General features: G+C 28.5%; 1 protein-coding gene across 3 annotated transcripts in view; it reads left to right on the forward strand.

Moving 5' to 3' along the window:
• Positions 1-17117, forward strand: part of gig (TSC complex subunit tuberin) — a 58876-nt gene extending 41759 nt beyond the window's left edge. For all 3 annotated transcript variants that reach the window (XM_043054983.2, XM_043054982.3, XM_043054984.3), the window contains exons 33-42: positions 688-912; positions 1905-2042; positions 5733-5871; positions 7961-8039; positions 8130-8216; positions 9794-9980; positions 12189-12328; positions 14967-15048; positions 15143-15234; positions 16774-17117. In XM_043054983.2, the coding sequence (XP_042910917.2) occupies positions 688-912; positions 1905-2042; positions 5733-5871; positions 7961-8039; positions 8130-8216; positions 9794-9980; positions 12189-12328; positions 14967-15048; positions 15143-15234; positions 16774-16965 (1361 nt within the window). In that variant the 3' untranslated portion in view covers positions 16966-17117. The remainder of the gene's footprint in view (positions 1-687; positions 913-1904; positions 2043-5732; positions 5872-7960; positions 8040-8129; positions 8217-9793; positions 9981-12188; positions 12329-14966; positions 15049-15142; positions 15235-16773) is intronic.
• Positions 17118-23337: the final 6220 nt, after the last annotated feature.

Here is a 23337-nt window from a genome sequence, read left to right on the forward strand (position 1 = left end):
TTTTGACTGTCTTAATTAGTGATTCTTTCTTTTTCTCCTTCCGATTAGTCAATTTTTTAAAAAAACATGTATGCTGTATTTTATAAAATTTTAATTGTGAATTCTTTTTGTTAAATTAAAACTAACTGAAAGTAGACTCTGCCCCAAACCATTCCATGTTGACAAGCAAATACCCCGATTTTACCAAGGTGTAGAAAAGAAAAGAATTTACTACTAGCTTTATTTGTATGAGTGACAAGGGTCAGCAAGAGGCGACAGGATAGGAGGTCGCAGTGACCCCCTGAATATTTTCACTATTTGGTAGACACACTACACAACCGTATAGCCAGGAATTGAAATATGTGTGATAGATGACAAATAAAGATGATTAATTACTCCACATCTTTGTGAAAAATGAAATTTAAAACACTTGCTTAATCTTACATATTCATCCAAAGTCATCCTTCTTTCAGACGATCATGCAACATGCAAAATATGCTTTTAGCCACTTTATTCTGGCCAGTTTCTTTGTGACTTTTAGTGCCCTCTTGCAAGTCTGTATTGTGTTTGTGACAGTGTATTCCTTCATGATTCTTGCTTTTTTCTTGTTCCTGACCTTCACGTATATTTTTGAATAAATAATTCAGATATTTATCAATATATTCTGTTTTGTGGTCTTTTAATAATACTTTGATCTTTGGTTTATAGAAGAAAGTGCCTGTGATGGAGCTATTGATATAACTGCCAAGAAACCTGTTCCTCCAATGAGACGCACAAACTCTAGTCCAGACATGAATACAGGCTGGTCAAATTTTGAATCCTATAAGCAGGAAAAAGAGGACACTGTGTTTGAAGACTCTGTTGACTCAGTTGAAGAGAAATTTCAGAGAACTAGAATAAGTGAATCTGCTGAGCGCTCACCTAGTAAGAAAGGTTAGTTTGTATTTTTAAAATTAAAGGAAAAAGAAATAAAATTCCATCGCAAGGAAATAAGAACCTAAAAGAGAACTCGAAATTAAAGGAAATTTTTTCTTTAATGATATTTATTGATATTTTATGATTTACCTTAAAAAAAATTTTTTTAATTAATTAATTTCTAATGTGATTATTAAAATTGGATGCTGTAATTATTGAGTGCATGTATAAATTTCTCTGCTATAAAAAAGCCTTTCTTTTTTGCAAAGAAAATATTAATGTGAGTTTTTTAAAGATAGAAAGAAAAAATAAAATTGAAGTTTGCTTTTCCTAAAAGCAAAAGATGTTGCGAATTTGATAAAGTATTCTAAATTGCACTAATATTTTGGTCCAGGATTGTTTTATACACAACATCGCTGAGAATATATATTATCTGGTTTTTCATGTATATTAGTTTTAAAAAAATTCTATTTTTAGATGACGTTTTTTTAATTAAATGTTTTAAATTAACAATAAAAAATTAATTTGATATCAGTAATGACTAAGTCGGTAAAAGTGCAAATATTTTTTTCTGATTATCATGTTTTTGGCACAGATTTTAAAAATATGTGTCTACTAATAATGTATATTTTTAATATAGGATTAGAATCATACTAGTATAAATTAATGATTTGAGTACATTAAGTTTGTTTATCACTACAGTATTTATTTTTATGTATTACAAGTTAAAAATATTTACGAACTAAAATGTATTTTTTGTAGAGTCACGGAAAATTACATTGTTTCTCCATACAATTAACGATTTCATTAGGTTTATTATTTTTTTTCAGATAAATGTAAGTCTGTGGTGAAGTGCTTTAGTGATCAATTTTCTTTATTTTTTTCCATCATGTTTTCTTTTTACTTTTTATTTAAACGTTGTAACCCAATATATAGGATCATTAACCAATATATTAGACACTGTTAGCCACTTAAACTAATTTATTCACTTAATACTTTTTTTTATCTAGACAAATCAAATACTAGACGAAACTTAAAACTGAATCTGAAGTCGGAAACTAAAGCTCAAATTTCCTCTTCTGAAAGAAGATTGCAGTTTGCCAAAGAAAATATTCATTCTGCTCCTATAGAATTTCCACACAAAGAAGGTATAAAATTTATAATTGTATTTTTTACTCTACTTTGAAAATGTTTTTGCCAACAGTGGGATTAAAATCATTCAAAAACTGTTACACTTAAAACAAATGTTAAGATTATTTTAGGAAAAAGAAAAATATTAATAAGTAGCAAAAAAAAAATCAACAATCTAGCAATTAAGGTAATTTTTTTTAACATTTCTAAGATTTTAAAGATTTAAACTACATTTTTAAGCTTAACTACTACATTTTTAAGCTTTTGAATTTTAAAAGCAGGATAACATGTGCCATTGTATACCAGCTATATATCATAACCATGTTTCAGTTTCTCCCATTATTAAATAAAAATCTATATAATGTTACACTTTTGCTCAAGCAAATACTTGATGTTTCATCTATTGGATTGAAGGGTTAAAATCTAATTATGTGGAATATCTGTTTTATCAAATTGTTAATACAGTCAGTACCGCCTATATGGTCACCCTCTTATAAGGTCACCCCGCTTATATGGTCAATTTTCTAAAGTCCCGTCTAACTTAATAGGAAACACGTGTTAAAGATCACCGCTTATATGGTCATCCTATTTTTCGAGTTACCGGTTATATGGTCAGTTTCCTTTTTTTTTTTTTTTTTGAAAAAAGATACATTTTAAGACATTTCTTTAGACAGGAAGACAAGAAAAATGACCAGAAGGTAAACACATTCCTTCGACCCCCGGAGAGAACTGGAATTTCCCCCCTCTATTTCGTCACCCTACCCTCTTTTCTCTTTTGCATTCATTGATGACCTTACCCTCTCCTCATTTGACCACTGGCATTCTTTTCCCCGCCCAAGGGCAAAGGGTCTTTTGATCGTTTGAAGTTATCTCTCAGAGCTTGAAAAGGAGTTGAAGTTGAGAGAAAAGAACATTTTTATTGGATTACTGAACGAATAACATATCCATGCTTTCATTATGGCTTCGAAAAGAAAGAATTTAACAATATCGGAAAAAAATGAATTGGTTGAAAAGTTTAAAAAGTCTAACCTTTCAAAAGCTACTTTTGCCAAAGAAAATTCTATACCGCGAACAACTTTAAACAACATTTTAGCAGCCAAACGTAGCTGTCCAGATGCTTCAATTAGCGACCGAGAAAGAAAACGTCAGCGTGTGTCACCTTATGAGAATGTGGAGAAGGCTCTTCTGTCATGGATCAAATATGCACGATCACAAAATGCTCCTATATCCTGGAATATTCTAAAAGAAAAAGCTTTAGAAATAGCTAAAGAACTAGGAGAATCAAATTTTGTTGCAAGCAATGGCTGGATACAGCGATTCAATGCAAGAAATAACCTATTCTTTAAGAAATTGTGCGGAGAAGCTGCTGATTTTGACAACAGTTCTTTAAAAGAATGGAAACACATAGTGTTGCGAGATATTCATGAAAGATATGAACCTGCTAACGTGTTCAACGTCGATGAATGTGGACTTTTCTATAGGATATTACCCGACAGAACCCTTTGCTTCAAAGGAGAAAAATGTGTAGGCGGAAAAAAAAGTAAGGAACGCTTAACAGTTTTGTTATCTGCAAACATGGATGGTTCGGAGAAAATTATTCCTTTGGTGATTGGAAAATTTCTGAAACCGAGATGCATGAAAAATTGTAAATCTTTGCCCCTTTTGTATGATGCCAATTCCAAAGCATGGATGACCCAAACGATCTGGGGAAAAACTCTCAGAAGGTGGGACCTACATTTTTCAAAGAAAAACAGAAAAGTTGCATTGATTGCTGATAACTGCACTGCTCACTGTCCTGTTGAGGGCTTGAAATCGATTGAGCTCGTATTTTTGCCTCCAAACAGCACATGTGTGTTGCAGCCTCTAGATCAAGGCATAATTCAAAGCTTCAAGTCTATGTATAGAAAGCTTCTTCTACGGGATATGATCACCGCCATAGACAAAAAAGAAGAATTTCACGTTTCAGTTTTGAACGCACTGTTCTATATTGACCAAAGCTGGAACATGGTGTCGTCGAAAACTATTGAAAATTGTTTCCGTCACGCGGGGTTCCACTGTTCTCCAGACTCTTCGGTATCATTAGAGGACCCTGAGGAAGATCTTCCATTGGCTGAATTGGCAGAAAATCTTCGAAACCGAGGCTATGCAATGCCGGACGTAAATTTGTATTCCCAAATAGACGTTGATGTCCTCACTAATTGTGAAGCAACTGTGGAAGGCATTGTATCTAATGTCTTAAATCTGAATGCTGAAGGAAGTGACGATGAGGATGATACTGAATGCAATAAAAAGTCTGTATCAACAGCTGATGCTCTTAAGGCTATAGATGACTTAAGGTGTTTTTTTGCAAATTCAGATGCAGCAGATGAACATTTAAAAACTATCAGAGACTTAGAAAAAGTTGTTTTAACAACCAAGAAGAAGAAACAGACAAGCTTATTGGAATATTTTTTTTGAACATATATATATGCTAAGGTAAAGAATTAAACTTTTCTAAAAGTGTAAAAATTATTCTTGCATTCTTTCTTATTATGCACCTTAATAATTAATTTTTAAACGTTTTTGAAAGATGAATTATTTGTTTAAGAAATACATTCTGATTCCAGAATATATTCACGCCATATTAACTATATTATATATTTGGTTATCGCATATATGGTCACACCGCTTATATGGTCATAATATTCTGGACCCATGAGCTGACCATATAACCGATACTGACTGTATATAGATTAACCAAATTTAATAATTAACAGTTATTAAAGTATTTATTATAGAACAGTTTTTATTTCATGTACTTTTAAAAAAAATCGCAAGGAGAAAACCAAAATAAAGCTATTAAAATAAATTCAGAGTGTGTTTTTCCTTTTGTTAAAGATCTTTTCTATTATTTCACTAAACCACTATTAATTACTTCTTCTGATAGCTCTATTATTTAATTATTTCTTTAGAAAATTTAGAGAAAATATCTATTTATTGTTTGAGCCCATTGCATTGTAGGCATAAAACAGGAAAATCAGATAGTACATGGAAATTTAAACTAACCAAAAGTCAAGGAAAATGAATTCATTTGAGTTTGAAGTACTCAAAGGTCCAATATGTTTTATCAAAAAGAAATGTATTTTTTATCAGAAAGAAATTGGTCTTATAAAAAACCAATTTCAAAAAAATAAAAAATCGGGCATCCTTGTGCCAGCTATCTGCGTACTATTTACATATTTCAAAATAAAATTTTGTACCTAAACACTCTGGATACATGACACAGACCTATATCTTATTATATTATATGTATGGTTTATTAGCACACGAATAAGAGGCAACCTGAAATTTGAGATGGATAGATGGCCTAGAAAAGGACCTTTTGATCTAAAAACTGAAAAACGTTAGCAGGAAAAGGGTTAGCCTGGAAAAAACTTCTTGAAAAGGCCAAGGCCCACTCTAGGCTGTTGAGCCATTGATCACAGTCACTCTTCATTAATTAAAAATTAAAATTTTAAAAGTAGAAAGTTAGAAAGTTTTAAAAGTGTTAAATTATTTATTATTTTTAAAATATATAATTGCTGCCAAAATAGTTTGAGTCAATAATAAATCAATATTCTTTTACCTCCTAGTTGCCAGATATTAAAATTTTGATCGTGTGCATCTGTAATTATCACTCGCGTTTATATATAATGGTATTTTTATAATTTGAAGTATTGTACTTGCAGGTCAACAACAAGCAAACTCATCTGGATCATTTAGAGATCGTGGTCATACAATCTCGGTAATGAGTCCTAGTCGTCCAAATGGGTCTGGTAATGCAGTCACACAGCCTGATGTTAGTCGGCGAAGTGGAATGAATCCTAGGTGCTTAAGCAGGGTGGCAAAAATAAAAAGGGAAAATGCAAGATACACAAAAAGAGCTGAAAAAGTTTTAGCCCTCTGTTTGTTTACCCTGGCTGTTTTTATTTTTGCCATCCTGTGCAATTCATATTAATTTATGTCAAAATTGTCTTCTGTATTATGTTAAAAGAAATAAAGAGCTTAGAGGGAATATACTGATAGTTACATTTATAAATTGTTCCGAAAAGGACTTTTAAAGTATTTTTGGCGAAAAAAAAACATCAATTATCGTGCTGTTTTGTAGTAAAAATTCTGGAAACTTGTAAAGTACCTATTTGAAAACAATTCAAATGAAAAAAAAATGTGGCTTATTATTATATTTCCTTAAGCCCTTCAATAATGCTGGAGCATGCAAATTACTATGAACATTGCAAACTCTAATTTCTTTCTCAAATAACTTATGATCTAGACCCCTCACTACAGTGGTGTAAAAAGGGGAAACAGTAAAGAGGCAGCAGCCCTATACTTCCTATCCAGCTAAAGGAGGTATCAGTTAGACAACTAAGGTTTCTGAGACTTTAAATTTATTACTGTTATTTTTATTATAAAATTGAATTTTTATTTGGCTTAAATAAAATATGATTTTTAAATAAAGCTGATCATGAATGTTTAGATCATTAAGTTATAAATATTTTAGAAAAATTTAAAATATTTTGTTTTCAAAGGATAAATTTTTTTACTGCATAGTAATTTCTTCCATCTAGTATGTAAAATTGAATTGAAAATTTGAAAAGCTCAAATTATCTTATGAGTAATAAGCAAATATACTAACTTAAATACTAAAATGGTTTAATAATAGAATTAATTTTTAAAAAAATATTTTAATGTATATTTTATATTAAATTTAATGTTTTAATGATTTTTCATTGTTATTTGTGAAATTAAATTAATTTTGAAAAAATTACTGAATATGATTTATAAAAACCTGATTCAAATGAACATGTTGTCCCCTCTTTCTTGAAGATCTTCAAATTTAGCGTTTACTCTTATCTAACAAAAAAATTTAGGGCGATGGTTTCCCCTCCGCCCCCCTCTGTTTGTGGTCAACACCACAATTAGATAAAAAAATTAATAATATAGCATATATTTGAAGCTAGGATCTTCCAGCATGAGATTTAGGACTGTTTTCATCCTTTAAATTAAATTAGCTTTTTTTTACCTCCTCCAGTAATTATCCTCTTTTTAGGGACAACTATATGAGGAGTTTTTTTATGAGCTTCCAGGCACCTAATATTCACTCTAAAAAAACATTATTGATAATAAAGTAATTTAGTTAGGTAAAGAGGGAGGCACACAAATATTTTTGTAGTTGCATCTCCATCAAATAAATAAACTACTAAATAACTGTCTTTTGAAATAATAGTTTATTTACTAAAAAATAGATAATGCAAATAGATAATTGAATTGGGGTCCATAAAAGGTTATGAGGTAATTTTCGTGTAGTTTAGAAATTTTTTCTCGGGCCTGTTACCATTAGAATTTTTTGACTTAAACCTAATAAAATGTTTTCATTTCCTATATTGCCTAAATATTTTTCATAAAGAGATTCCTGTTCTTTTCTAATATTTTACTACTATGCATTGGGATTTAAATCAAAATTTATAAGTTATTTTATTGATTAAATAATACCTTGTGTGTTATGTCTTTTTATTCACTTAGTTATTTTTTAAATTTATAATTCATTTCATTGATTTTAAAATAATTCATTTCATTCTTAACCTTAGACAAAAATGCATAAACAAATCTAATGATTTTGGGAGATATTTGGAAGTTCATCTTTCTGTGTATTTCAATGTTAAAGTTCTGACTTTTTCTGCATTTTGCACAGTGTAAAAGACAAATGTTTATGAATCTAGGGTTCAAAACAATAATCAAGCGCTTTTCTTACAATAAAACCAAAAAGTTATTATTTTTTGGTGCTGGTGCATGCTACTCTTGAAAGAGGGTATTTAAAACGCTTGTCAAAAAGTAGTCCAGTATTACTAATATTTTTTTTTTAAAAATTTGCTCTTGTCATTCCAATGCTAATCAAACTCTATAAATTTCATTATAGCTTTGTTTTCTTACAACTGTTCCATGAAAGCTTTTTCGGAGGAACAGACCATAAACCTCTACATTTGTTGCAAACTGAGGTAAAACATGCAGTGCATTCAAGATTTGCCATGCATTTAAATTTTGCAATAATATTTTAGATATATTTAATTCCTTCTGTCTTATTTTAGGCCAATAACAGAGCATTGAGTGTTTTAGATCACATACCTCCATATGATACTCATAAAATTGGAGTCGTCTATGTTGGACCTGGTCAAGTGAGTTTTTATATTCACTTCAAACACAACGTAGCTTTCTTATTTATTACTTTTTAAGGTTGAAAAACATAATTTTGTATTGCAAAAAAAAATTTACTTTAACCATTGTTAATTAATTTTTAAAGCTTAATGAAAATTTCCTGTTGGGAAGTTGGAAATAAAGTGAAGACCAATTCATAGAAAATGTTGAAATGAAGTAGAATGTAAAAAGAAATATTTCTGATTTTAACATACTATTTTTAAAAGCTATCATAAAAAAATCATCTATTTTATTCTCTATTTAATGTATGATCAACTGTAAATTAATTTTGAAGTTTAGATATATAAACATCTTTGTCATTGATGAGCTAATCTTAAATTATCCTAAGTAAGAAAGGTTATCTTTGTGTTAGAATAAATAATGCAGAAAATAATTTAATAAGCACAAATGAAGGAAAATTATTCAAAATCTATTACATAGTTGGTTGTATTGTTTAATCATACATATTTTTTGCCTAAAAATATTGTTTATCCTCATTTACTATAAATTTAGTTTATTAAAAATTATGTTTGTTTTTTATTTTATTTATCTGGTGTGTAGAACTTATATTATTAGATTAACTTAATGAAAAATTGCAATTGCAAAATTTATTCAAATGTAAAACTAAACCTGAAACAGTATTTTTCACTTAAACTTACATGCTGCTCATTATTGCTTTTAAAATGCCTACATTAAGAGAAATGTAGATGTGATATTCATTGAAGTTAAAAAGAAGTATAAAATGCTAAAATACAATGCTGAAGAGGAAAGAAAAATGTACATAATATCTACACTGTTTCTTAGTTGTCCGTTTTTTTTTTTTTTTTTTTTCCTTGCAAAACAGAAACAATAGGTATAAAAAAGTAAAGAATAATAAAATTCATTAACAATAAATTGACACGCTTATTATTCTGAACTAATTTTTTTTCTTCTTTTTTTTCAATATTCAACTTTTTATTTAATTTCTCGAATGCAAATATAAATTGAATCCTCCAGAAAAATTCATTTTCTAATATTATTTAGTTGTGACTACATTTTGAAGGTAGTTAGTAATCTCGACATTTAAAAAAAATAATAATTGTAGCTGTAGTTAATTGCATTTGTAGCAAAGCAATTGTGGTTGTAGAATTGTGGCACAGATGTGGTTTTACGGAAAATTTAGTTTTCAGACCGCTGACAAAATGAGAGAATATGTTTCATTACTTATACAAACTAAATGTATTTTTTGACATTCTTGTCTCGTCAAATGTTATAGTGAGGAAAACAAGCCAGTGACATTTTGATTAAATTCATTATTTCCTTTCGTCATTTTTATTATATTTCATTCACTTTTTTACGTTGAATTTACAGATTTCAAAAGTTCATTAATAATCATGCTAAAAAAATACTTGTTTTCTTAATTAAGTTTAGTTTCTACACAAAAAATCATCAAATGGCAAAATTTAGGGTGGTTTTTTTTTTTTAGTTACAACTTTTGTATTTAATTAAACTTTATTATACTAGTTACTGCTGAAAAAAACTTAACAGATTGATAATGTATTTTTGTTCTTAATTTCAGGCCGAAGATGAAGTAGCCATATTGAGTAATGTATATGGCTCTTCAAGGTATGTTTCTTTTATTGAAGGTCTAGGAGATCTTGTCATGCTTACAGATACAGATCCTCATACAACATATCTTGGAGGATTAGATACAAGAGGAGAAGATGGACAATTTACGTATGTCTGGCATGATGATGTTATGCAAGGTAAGTTGTTACATCATTTTAATAGAAGCTTTTTGTTGTATCTCTATTTTATGTTAGAGATACAATATTACTCTTCTATTCCAGGCACACTTGGTTATCTGCTATGAATAGAAATGCAATATATACACAAACATGTAAAACGTGTACTACATTTGTTGAAAATTTTTAACTATCGTGGAAAATTTTTTATATTACTCATTATAAAAATAAAAAAATTGGCCAAAATTTACATATTCTACCTTGCAGTCAATAATTAGTTTTATACCTCCAAAAAATTTTGTATTTGAAGAAGTAGATGCTGACATATATAATAATCAATATTAAGTTTTATGAAAATTAAAACACTTAAAAAAAAATACTATTGCCCAATTAGACAGTTCAATGCTGCATATTGTATAAGTATGTGGTACATCACACGATAGTTATGTCATTCATCTCTGCAACCATTTTATACACATACTACATCAAATATACTCACAGTCTTGTTATATATCATTTATTGCTGATTATATATCATTTATCATTGTGACATGATATATATATCATATATTTATTGCATATTATATCATTTATTGCTGAAAATTTTTTATCAATTTCATATATTTTATTAAAATATATTTGTTGTATGTACTGTGTGCAAAAAAAGACCACCATGAATAACTTTTGATCTAATTATTGAATTTAAGGACTAAATCTTAATGTTTCAAGTGGATGACCTCAAATATGATAATAAATTTGTGCAAATATATTTTAACTTACGAAATCAGGCACAAAACTCTATTTTCTCTGAGTGAACATACCTTTTTTTTTCTTCAAGGATTTGGATTTCTGACCCCCAAAATATATGGTTTAGTCGCAATCTGTGAAATATGGTCCTGGTAGTTTGGTCTGGAGATTCCCTTAATGTTTTTTACTTTTTGCAAATTTTACCATATTTTGAGAATTTCTCAGACGAACTGAAACATTTTTGCTCACAGTTATAACATTTGATTGTCTGAAGACAATTCCGTGCAAAAAATAACTTTTTTAAAAATATTTATTATTTTTTTAGTATTAGTCTAAAAAGTTTTTCTTTGTAGGGTATAAAAGTTTTTACTCAATTTTAAAAGGTAAAATGCAAAATTTGAGCAAAGTTAGTTGAAAAGTTCCTGCAAAATGAAATTTTAAAGAAGGTGAAAAAGATCAAAAGTTATTCAACATAGTCCTTTTTTTAGCACTGTACATTACATTTCTGTTTTAAAACAGTTTCTTTGGAATAGCATGACCTTTTTGGACCTAAGCATTCAATTCATTTCTGCAATATTTTTATCTATGGTACATATATCGTGATTCCCGTAAGAATCAATAATATTTATCTTTTTTTCTGAATTATGGTGCATCATACATAAATATGAAACAGAGTATTCATTTTGCTTTATCTCAAATTTAACTTCGAAAAAAATGTTTGTTGTTACTTATTAAGTTAAAGAAAAGTAGGGAAAAAAATAATGAAATACTTCAGAGAATAAAAATATCTTTACTTTCTCAAAACTTTATTTTTTAAATGCTGTAAAAATTTAGCTGCAAACTACTGTCAACTACATTTTAATTGTGAACACTGTTAAATGCTTAAACAATAGATTTTTTTTGTAAAAAAAAATCAAGAAAATTCTTAAAAGTTATTATTAAACTAATGTGGAATACCTAACAATAGAACTTATCTACATTGAAAATTTACTACACATTAACATTTTGAGCATTAGTTATAGCTTTTTCTGAACTTACAGCTGCAAACTTTCCTGCATCTAAAAACCGTTTTCCCCCATGTTTATTTAATGGCAGAGTAGTGCATAGCAGGGTGCAGTAATGGATAGCTGTTCAATTTTATCCAGGGTCTCAATACTTGGAGGGTTCATCATAAAATCATCTATAAAATATTTAGCTATTTTGAAACTTAGGTAAAGTTACTTTCAACCATTTAACTACTGAGCCTTTTAGGTGAATTTGTATTAATATCTTCCCGCCCTGAGATTTTTAAGCAGTATAATATTGAAAAAAAATTTTCAGGGAAGCAATTGTGCAATTGCAACTTAATTTAGGATTAAAAGTTTGATAGTCATATTTGCTATAATTGTTTAAAAATTATTGGTTTTCTTGTAATTTCAAATTTATTTATGTGACTGAAATTATTACTATAGTAGGTTTTTAACTATAAAACTATGTTTCTAGTGGTCTTTCACATCGCTACTTTTATGTTGAATAAAGAAAGTGACAAAAATAGAAATGAAAAAAAGAAGCATATAGCAAATGATTGTGTTATGATAGCATATAATGAAAGTGGAAAAGATTTCAATCTATCTACAATAAGAGTAAGTACTGTTAACTGAACAGTCATCTATTTAATGTATGTACCTGCATATATCTCTTTTGTTAAGTAGATATTTCGTAACAGTTTTCTTAAAATTTCAATTTAAAGTCTCCCTTCAAAACATGCATTTATTTCCATACGTAATTTTTTTTTCAACACTTTTAACAGCTACTTCAGTTATATTTTAAATAAAAACTTGATCATAAAATATCTAAATAACGTACTGTACTATTAAAATAATAAGTTTTAAAAGGAGAATTTGATCAATCTGAGAAATAAAATTTTTGAACATTATCTTAATTACATGCTAATAAAAAGTTTTCATGAGATTGTCTGAGTTTTAGTTATATATAAGAATACAAATATAGGTCTTGAAATTATATCACTGACAAGTAATTTGAAAATTTTAATTCGAAGAAGATTTACTTATGAAATTTTGTAGAAAAATTTGCTATGTGATGTTTTAAGAAAACATTTGTTAAATTGTGAAATTTATTCAGAAAATTAAACTAAAAAGCTGCACTTCTATAAGCAAATGCACTCCTATACCAAAAATTCTTTATACACATAATAAAAATTCCAGAATGTTTTTAGAAATTTCAGTTTACATTTTAAAAAAATCAGTAATGTATATATAGGACTAAAGCTATATAGTGAAGGGCAATATAGTATAATAGTGCATAAAGGCAATATAGTGACCAAACTTTTTCTTTAAGTTAAATTATTTTATGTATGAGTTAGTTCGGTACTCTGAAAGCTCTCTACTTTTCCTTTTGTTATCCGAATAAAAATTACCATTTTGATATGTTTATGTTATTGATAATAATCATGATATTATCATGTCCAATAGTTATAATTAACAGTAATGATCGCAATATTATTATATTCAATGTGTATTGTTTCTGCTAATTCTCATGATATTGTTATATTTGATACATCTATGTGTATTATTGGTGACCAGTATCCTGTGCAAATCAGAAATTGGCAGTGATCCTACGTGTTGGCGAATTTGCATTAATGGTCTCTGTGAAGAAATTATTGTTGATTTATCATTAGTTGAAGAGGAAGATGATATTAAATATTTGAGCAAGAAGATTGCAATTGAGGCAGTTCAAATTATTCATTATTTTATTCCAGAGTGATGCTGGCTAGCAATGATATATTAAACATCATAAACTGCTTAAATAAAGAATCAAATTATGATAAATAACAAAAAGTGTTTTATTTTTGAAATATATGGAACTCCAAAGTAAAGAGAAACCTTATTTTTATGTACATATAATTATTAAATATAAACGAAATTTTAAAAATGGCCCGAAGGGCGTGGCTGCAGAGGCAAGCCCCTGAGTACACCTCTGTCTACCCAGAAATCAAAAATGTGAGTGTCATATACACGTTAGCATGGGTTTTGCCAAGGAAAGTTAAGGTATCCATGCATTGGCTATTAATTTATTGACTTGGCATATTTTCTCAGCTTTATGCATTATGTATTGACAGAAAAGAATATGTTAGGAATAATAACGAATTTTAATAAATTCAAAACGTTAGCAACCATATAACAGTTTTCGATTTCGATGATAATGTGTTAAGCAGATGTTGAGGGAATCTCTAAAAATATATTTTATTCTGCCTTCAATTCACGGATGTGGAATAAAAAGATTACCAATCATATTAATGATTTTTATATGCTGAGAAAAGGATTAAATAAGAAAATTTAGTTTTTAAATGTTATGAAATATGCTATGCATATTTCAGCATGACAGTCTCTATAATCAGTAAGTACCAAAAATGTTTCTCTGAACAATTTGGAAAGGTGTCGCCATTATATTTCCTCAAACCCTCCAAACATAGACAACTAAACTAGAAAATTAAAAATACTAAGTCAAACTAAATAAAGCTTCAAACAAATGTCAATGCTTGTCATTCACCATTACTACATCTATTCATTCTAATTCTTAAATATTCTCCAGAAAAATCAGACAAGTTCGTGTGTTAGGAAACCATGTGGCACCACAACCTATCTAGAAAGGGTGTAAGCACTAGTTGGAGTATTTTTTTAAAGTGAAAGTTAATTAAGTGGTTGTTATGCAGCATTGTTGAGAGCAGACAAGATTGTTTGTAGGTTTGGAAAAATGCTCTCTCAAATAAAAAGATATGAATTAAACTTAGAGATTTCGTTTTGTGGTACTTAAATTCAGTTTAGACTTTTCTATCCTGAGCAATTTTATATCTGTATATCCCACTAATCGGCAAATCCTTGTATTATATGTAGATATCACTTGAGTTTTTCCTTTTGATATAAACTTGTTTAATTAAAAAATCTCCCTAATTTTTTTTAAGACTTGCTTTTGTTCCTCCTCAAGAGACATATAAATTTTAATATTCTCCCGCATAGAACTAGTCACAACAAAAAAGGGTGGAGCATATTTTCTGGATGCCATTTTTAAGTGTTGCAAGCTGTCTAGTTTTTCCACTTGCTAAACAGCACAACAGAAAAGGGAGAAAGAACCAGTCATAAAATGCCTTTTAAAAAATGGAGCTAGCTTTTTTTGCCTCAATCAATCTCTTTAGTTGCTTAAAATTTTATACATTTAAATAATTTCAAATATCATTTGACTACATATTCTTTTTTTTTCTAGGGACATGTAACAAATGCCTGTGTGGTTGTTACGCCAGAAGATTTTAATAGCAACGTTGTCACGATAAAGCACAAAACCAAAGGTGAGGAAATTGTTTTAAAAGTTAATACATTAAATTTCAAATTCTTCTAGATATCTAATGTATTATTGATTTGCATAAATTATATATTTTTCAGATTTGGTTGATATATTTGGACATACAGAATCTTACATTGTATCTGATGCTCGTCTCCCAGTTTTTGTGAGACAGATGGCTTTACACGCAAATGTAAGTATTATCAAAAAATTTTGACTCTATTCTAAATTGTTTTGGTTTTTATTGATTCAAATTTTAATCTACTTAATGTAACTCCTCACTTCTCAAAAATATATATTAAAAAATTATAACAAAAACTGTGACACGTTTTTGTGAATAATAATTAAATAGCCTCTTCTTATATTATGCTTGTCAGGGCACAATAAAAAAGACCTAATAACTGTCCTCGTCAGGGTGACTCTTTTGAGCCTTTTCTTCAATATTCCTCTGGCGAAGGTAATTCGAGAATCTAGTATTGACACTTGCAAAACCATCCTTTATACGTCAGTTCAGCTCTTGGCTTAGCTTGGGTAATAGGAGTGTCTCAGACTTGATAGGTAATAGGAGTGTCTCAGGCTTGATAGGTAATAGGAGTGTCTCAGGCTTGATAGGTAATAGGAGTGTCTCAGGCTTGATATGTAATAGGAATGTCTCAGACTTGAGAAGAATCATTTGAAGCTCATTAAAGGTTACTGCATATTGCATGAGATTTACAGTAAATGACTTTAAAACCAAGTGTATGTCTGAGCAGGAAACACCATTTAGTAACACACTCAATCTTCTAAAAATTCGTATTCATGAACTCTAACTGATTTTAATTACCACAGATTTTTTTTTCTGTTAATGAAAACTCATCAAATGTTTTTTGGAACTTTTTATATCTAAAATTGTAGCTTTCAAGAGAGGTTCTCAGAGACATTTTTGTTTGTGTTAAAGTACAAAACGAAAAGACGTCTGATTAAAAAGTTTTAATTCAGGAATTTAAAGAATGTTTAAAAAGCCTGATATTACAAAAGTATGAAGTGGACCACTCTTGTTGCTAGAATGGGTGAAAAATTATTATTGCAAAGCCCTTCACTTATAAAAAAAAAAGAGTGGGTTAAGAACAATAATGGTTCAATTCTCTTTTGAATTAGATTTTAAAGTGATTGGGGGTGGAAAAAAACCCAGATTAGATCTAAAAATTAATGGTGTTGGCGGAACCCTTTATTAACCGTTAATGAGACACTTTTCAATCTTTCAAATTAAAAACAACATCTGTAGAAATTCTTTATTAACTTCTTAAGAGACATTTAACATTCAATCTCGTGAATTATAAATTTTATACTGCTGCAGTTAGGCAAGAGCTATCAAGTAACTGTTACCTGAAGTTTCGCTTTTCAATACCCAAAAGAAAATTTCAAATAGTTAAAGATTATTTGAACCCAGTTCAACAACCAAAAAGATGAATTACACATGGTAAATGAACCGTTTTTAAACACATTTAATTCCCTAACAAGACATTTAGCATTTGATATTTTTAAACTTCAAGTTTGTGACTGCTATGCTTAATTAACTGCTATGCTTATAAAATCACTGATACAGAAAATATTTTCTTACCCCCCCCCCTCAAAAGAAATAATATAAGGAAATAGAGTTTTATATTTTTACCTCAAAACCTCTAATTTATATGAGAAATTATCTCAAGTTTATTAAATAAAACAATTATGTAATTTCAATTTTGTTTTTCAGCTTGCATCACTAATAATTAGTAGGCGACAACAATCCGTCAAATATACTCATGTGTCCAATTGGCTGGAAAGGTTAAGAACTATTAAACGCTTACGTGCTAAAGTTTTGGATGAAATAAAAAATAACGCTGATAACTTAGGTTTTGAAACTTTTGATGCTGGAGATTTTGACGATTTTACTGACTATGTGTAACTATACTTTTTAACTATAGCGTGAGTTGTGTATAGTATTTTTTAAGCGCTACCTACCTGAATTTAACAATTATTAATGTAAAGAAGTTTCATTGTTTTTAAATGTTTGTCTGTAATGTTTTAAGTTACAATAAATGATATTTTTGATATAAACTAGTGTATTTTTTCTCTCCTTAAAACTGAATAAAATAAAATGATTCTGGTGCAGCAAAATTAATTGTTAATGTTACTATTATAATTGTTAACACACAATTATGTTAACAGCATTGTTAATACACAATTGTTAACTTTTTAAAGATTTGATAACAGGAGTCAAGTCTTCAAAATTCTAACTTTAAAAATCAAATCAAAATGTAAGTTTAATTTGTTTGTTTTTTCTATTTTTCTCTTATTATTAATTAAAATTGTGCAAAACTGTGTATATTATAAATTGTGTATTTTATTTTAAGTTAGGATATTAAGTATTTTAAATATTAAACCCCTGTGAACCTTTGTTCCTTACTATGCAAGTTGGTTTGCATTATCGCAAGACTTAAAAATATAATTAGAATGATATTTTTACAATGTATAAAAAATTACTGTCAATATACAATAGCTTGAATCTAATAGAAGAGACTAGATACTTTGACCTATCAATAATTCAACTTGCTGTTAGTTTGCTTTTGACTTGTCGTTTGACAATTGTCCTTTAGCGATTCATATTATTAAATCTTTTTAACAATATTATGAGAAAGAGAAAACCTAAATTTTCTTTTTAAGAGTATTTAAGAAAATTCTTACTTCAATACTACATTTCCCACATGGTTTAATTTTCTATCCACATCATTAGTAAGACTAATTTTATCTTCCAAGTTAGGAGTTTTTAGCTATCGCTTAAACAGCATTTACACTAAACACTTCTTCCACACATACTCTTAAATGAAAAAAAAAACTCATTTAGAACTTGTTGGGTATTAAAGAATGAGGTATGCATACATCTAGATTAAATTGTTTCATTTTGAAATCAGAATACAATGCAGTGCAGTATTTATCCTAACGATGCAGAAAACAAGTTTACTAAAACAGATGTTATTTATTGGGCATGAGGGGTAAGAAATTGTTAGCTTATTTATTTGTGGGAACTATTTATTTTTAATTTTGGATTTTTAAGCTATAAAAATCTAATTTTATTGTTAAAAAAAAGCATTAAAAGAAGAAAAATATATCAATCAAGAATTAAGAAAATATGGATTTATCTTATTTTGCATTACAGCTTGAATTAAATTTATCATGTTTAAATTTGTTAAATAAAATTAAATTTATTCAATAAAGTTGTTTTGTTAACCTATTTTCAGCCTAAACACTTACTGTTGAAATTTTTTTAACTTATGCTAGTTTCTTAACTTAAGAGGGTTATTGACAAATTTAACTTTTGGAAAATGTATAATTATTGCATTTGACAATAATCATAGATTAAAATTTTAAGTTCTGTAAATAAAATAAAACAAATTTCATAAAAACCTAAAGTTCAATTGAATGGTTTGTCCATTGATTTGGTCAACAGTGCATAAGCACACGATTTTATTTCTTAAATAAAATAAAAAATTTTATACACGAAACTTTTTTTTGTGTCTTAATGAAATTTAAGCATATTTCAATGAATATAACACTATATTTTATAAAATTTCTATGCTCAGCCTAATTTGGGTTAATTTAATATAGTTATTTATTTAAACTTAACTGACGACTTCTTGTAATCATAAAGGTATATAATGATTTATAAATTAGTTCTGGCTTGATTTTAAGGCTCTATTGAAGTAACTTTGAAGTCTGCAGCACTTTTTTATTGCTTGAAGGAAAAAATATTGCTCTACATAACAGTATAATATCATAGCAAAAAAACTTTTTAAATGCTTGAAAAAAAAGAGTATTAGACTCTGAATTATATCCTGCCAGTTTGTTCTTATATAGGCCAGTGTCTAAAATAGCCCACTCTAAATTAAAATTGTAAATAAATTAATAACTAATATAAAACCCATATTTTTTTATTACATGCATTATGAAATCAGTATTTCATTAAATCAAACAATTTCTTTGAAATATTTTATTTAAATACAGCCTTAAACACAAATCGTTTTTAAAATAAGTTACAAAAAAATAAAACAATGCACGTTCAAACAAAGTTAAACTATTTATTTATAATAATGTTATAATTATTTAAAACTTAATAGATTAATATAAAATGCCATTTATATTACTCACTCATTTAATCAAGCAATTGTTTGAAGCAAAAACAAATACTTTTATGGCAAAAAGTATTTCCATACTTTAATACAGTATGCTTTAATGTTTCTTTCAACTCAAGATCAAATTTTTTCCATGCAGGAAAAAAAAAGTAAAGCATAGTAGAATCCTGGTTGTTTGAAAAAAAGTGGAAATAAAGAAATTTTGGTTGAGATTTTAAAAAATTTCTAGATAAACTGGAAAGTCTTATTTTGTTCTCAGAAAAATGCAGTTAAGCAAAATTATGACTATAGAATATAATTATGAAATTTATAGTATATTTAAAGAACTGGATACTATTAAAGTTAGTGGATGGCTAGGGCATTTTTATAGATATAATGACTCAAACCAAACTCAATTAGTGACTTTTTCAAAAATAGGATGTACATAAACCCCCTTCTAGGCTCGAGGCTTGTGGAGATAGCCTTAACTTGTGCCGGCTGTAGTGCTGAAGAAGGAGAAGGGAACAGTGATTTTAAATTAATTGTTCTGATAGTGCCATTCAACAAGCCGGTCTTTTTATTATTCTTAGACGACTTCTGTCATATGCATGTCTTTTGATTTGCCATGTTTGATTTATTGTTGATGCATGCAAGAAAGCAAAACTTAATAGCTGAATATTTAAATTTCTTGCATGATGTTAAAATTTTAAAAAAAGGAAGTCATACGAATTACAATGATAAATGTAAAATATTAGGAGCTGCTTACAAAGATGTAACATTAAAAAACATAATAACAACCAAATTATATTATAATATTAAAATTTAACACTAATTAAATTTATTACACACTGATCCAATTTTAAGATTTAGTTCATTTGAATAAAAATCATTTAACTGATTTTTAGTTTTTTGGGTAGTTGCCCAGTTTGCAACTCTCTAAATATGGTCTTGCTTACTGAGAAATTTGATCATTACAACTAAAATAAAACAATTTTAAGCTTAAGTGATGAAAATGCTGTTTGAACATTCATTTTATTTGCTTGGAAATTCTTTCTACATTTTAAATAATTGAAATTAAATAATTATCTTCAAATAACCAGGATTATACTGTAACAACTCAGAAAAACAAGATAAATATAACCATTTCTATTACATATCATTTAATACATTTAAATAAAATACTCCAACAACATAAAGTCTCAAAAATGTAAATTATTGCAATTTTAGCACAAAACATTCCCGACTGTTTATTGCTATCAAGCAGATAAAAATTCATATCTACCTTTTTTTCAATATAAGTGCACTAGAAAGGATGACTATTAAATTATTATTGAATAAAAATGGGTATAGTATTTAAGTAGATGAAAAAGATTTATAAGAAAACTACTCTAGTAATTTATTTATATAAAAAGTAGAAGCAACTTTGTGTTTTAACAAGAAGAAACAAGCTAGGGTGTATATGACAATTACAGTCAGAGATTGACGGCTGTCAAACTGACAGTTTCTGATCACAGAAAGCACCCTATGATAAACTTTCACAATTGTGCATTCCTGGAAAAGCGTGTCCATATGAATAATCACCCATCATTCAACTTGAGGGAGAAATGAATAATATTTTAGTTTTCCACATTATTCCAAGCAAACACACCCACTCTCTTCACTGCTGAAGGATTGCTTCTATAGTTATATAACTATGTCGTCTAGCTATAGTAAAGTTGTTAAGAGCTACAAGATGAAATCAATTATGATGGCAACTGGTAGAAAAATGCAAAGTTATTATTCCTATCTCAAAAAAGAAGTGAAATATATTGAGTTGTAGAGCATCATTATTTAGTATAAATAATGAATATTAATGTTAAGAACATAATGCCTAAAACACAGGGTTTTTTTTGGGGGGGAGGAGATAAGTATCTATTACTGCAAAAGGATCTTAGATCAAAAATAACTAGTTATCACAAGTTAAACTTTTTTTTTCAATGTTAAAACCTCTCTTAAACTTAGAACTTTTGAGATAAAGGTATCTCGTGATAGCTTTTTTTCCCCTAATATCATTATGTACCGTCACAGTGCAGGAAATTTAAAATAAAGTATGTTTAAAGCCTGTCCACAAGGTGTATTTTTTTTTTTTTTTTTTGCTAAATTGATGACAATTTTAAAATGTACTTTTTCCACATGGGATTCAGAACTTTTTCCAAAATGGGAACTTTAACATCGCAGTTTTCCACAAGTTCATACTATAAGCTATTTCATCTTCCAGTACATAGTCACTCTACTATAACTAGACACCACCTTTAAAAATACATACGTCAGCCACTCAGTATTAAACTGAACGTCCTGCACATGCAATAATGTCAAGCAACCTGAATCCTCTCTAATTTCTAGAAAACAATAAATTACTTCTTTTTTTTTTCAGTTAGTTTAAGAAGACATTTTTTTAAGTAGCAGTTAAAAAATATTCATAAAAACTAATTTAATAAATATTTATACATCTATCACAGTCTAAGATCAACGAGTCATAGTAAGCAATAAATATAAGCATTTCCCGTTGGAAAAACAGGAAACTGGTGTCAGTTGGCGTCTATCAGCACCATCATACTTTTTAAAATAAAGACCTTGTTTAAATAGTGGTCCAACTATAGCAATTAAAACATGGTGTTATAAAGGTCACTCAAGTCTTTATGCCTCTTACTTTGGCTGTCAAATATAGGGCACAGAAAATCAGATATAAAAGGCTCAATAGTTAGACATAAAAAAAAATGTGAAGTTGTCCCACAATACAAATAAGGTCTTCAAATATGACTAAGCAAATATATTCGAATATCTTATATGAAGACATTCTATAATTATCACATTTACAAAGAATTAGAATTAATAAGATAATGTTAAAGTCAATGTAAGTTAAGGTTAATGTAATAAGATAAAGTTAATGTAGAATAGTATGAATATTTTTTAAAATTGAAAAGTTTAAAATTATTTTAATGTAACAGTATAACAATAACTTTGCTTGAGGAATATTTAACAGACAATATAATTAAACATGTAACAGTATTTGAAAAATGTGTCATGTCAACAATTCTAGTGTTCAAAGGCTCAAAAAAGTTCTAAAAAAGCAGTACTGAGTTAAAAGCGGCTCTGAAATCAGTAATTATTTTTAAATAGTGAAACTTGTTTGAAAGCAAAAACAATATTTAAGTAAAAGGTTGCAAATACAGTCGAACCCCGCTATAGTGAACCTTCAAGGGACCGAAATTTTGGTTCACAATAACCGGGAGTTCACTATATCCGTTATGCGGGCAATTTAACTAATGGTTCCCAAATTCTTCTCTTTTCTTACACGTTATTCAAATAATGACTGAAAAATATTACGTAGTAGCAAAAGAAATTTTTTTTTTACTCTTCGTTCTGCGTACAAACAAAAAAAATAGTAATCTTTAGCTGTTGAGCAGTCCTCAACATCAGATATGGAAACATTTCCCGACTCTCAGATAATTTTTCCTGAATTTCAGTTAGCCCACTTTTTAAACTTGTCTAACCTGCCATTCGAGCACATAAAAGTAATCTCATAAAATCGCTTAGCAAATTCATCGACATTTGTCCAGATATTGGAAGATTGCGGCTTCTTTGAATGCTGAACCACTTAAGTAATGCTTCTTTAATATTCTTGTGATCTGCTTTTCTCTACTTTTTTCTGCCATTTAAATTTTTTTCATGAGCAGAAATTGTTAATTGCCTATTTTTCCATATGTTACAAACTGTAGATTTGGATAGTTTAAATTCCCTGAAAATATCAGCTTGACACCTTACAGGTGCATTATCTGCCTGTGTTGGAAGCATCTACTTGATTTGTTTAGGGATGGGAAAGCAAGAAAAAAGAAGCAAACAAGAAAAAAATGCTTATCGCTGCCTTCTCCACTATAGATGGTTTTAAAAATCGGTATATGTATTTATTTTGAAATAGAAATTTCAAAATTATTACAAAAAAAATGAAGAAAAAAATCAGTCGAAGACAGAAAAAAGTTCATTATATCCAACTTCATCACTTTTTTGGTTCACTATATCCACAAAAAATAACATTGTACGGGTATAGCAAGGCACGGGACCGAACATTTCGTTCACTATATCCGGGAGTTCACTATAAACCGTGTTCATTATAGCGGGGTTTGACTGTA

This window comes from Parasteatoda tepidariorum, chromosome 2, assembly GCF_982258835.1.
Source record: "Parasteatoda tepidariorum strain Cologne lab strain chromosome 2, Ptep-v5.0, whole genome shotgun sequence".
In the NCBI taxonomy this organism is placed as follows: Eukaryota; Metazoa; Arthropoda; class Arachnida; order Araneae; family Theridiidae; genus Parasteatoda; species Parasteatoda tepidariorum.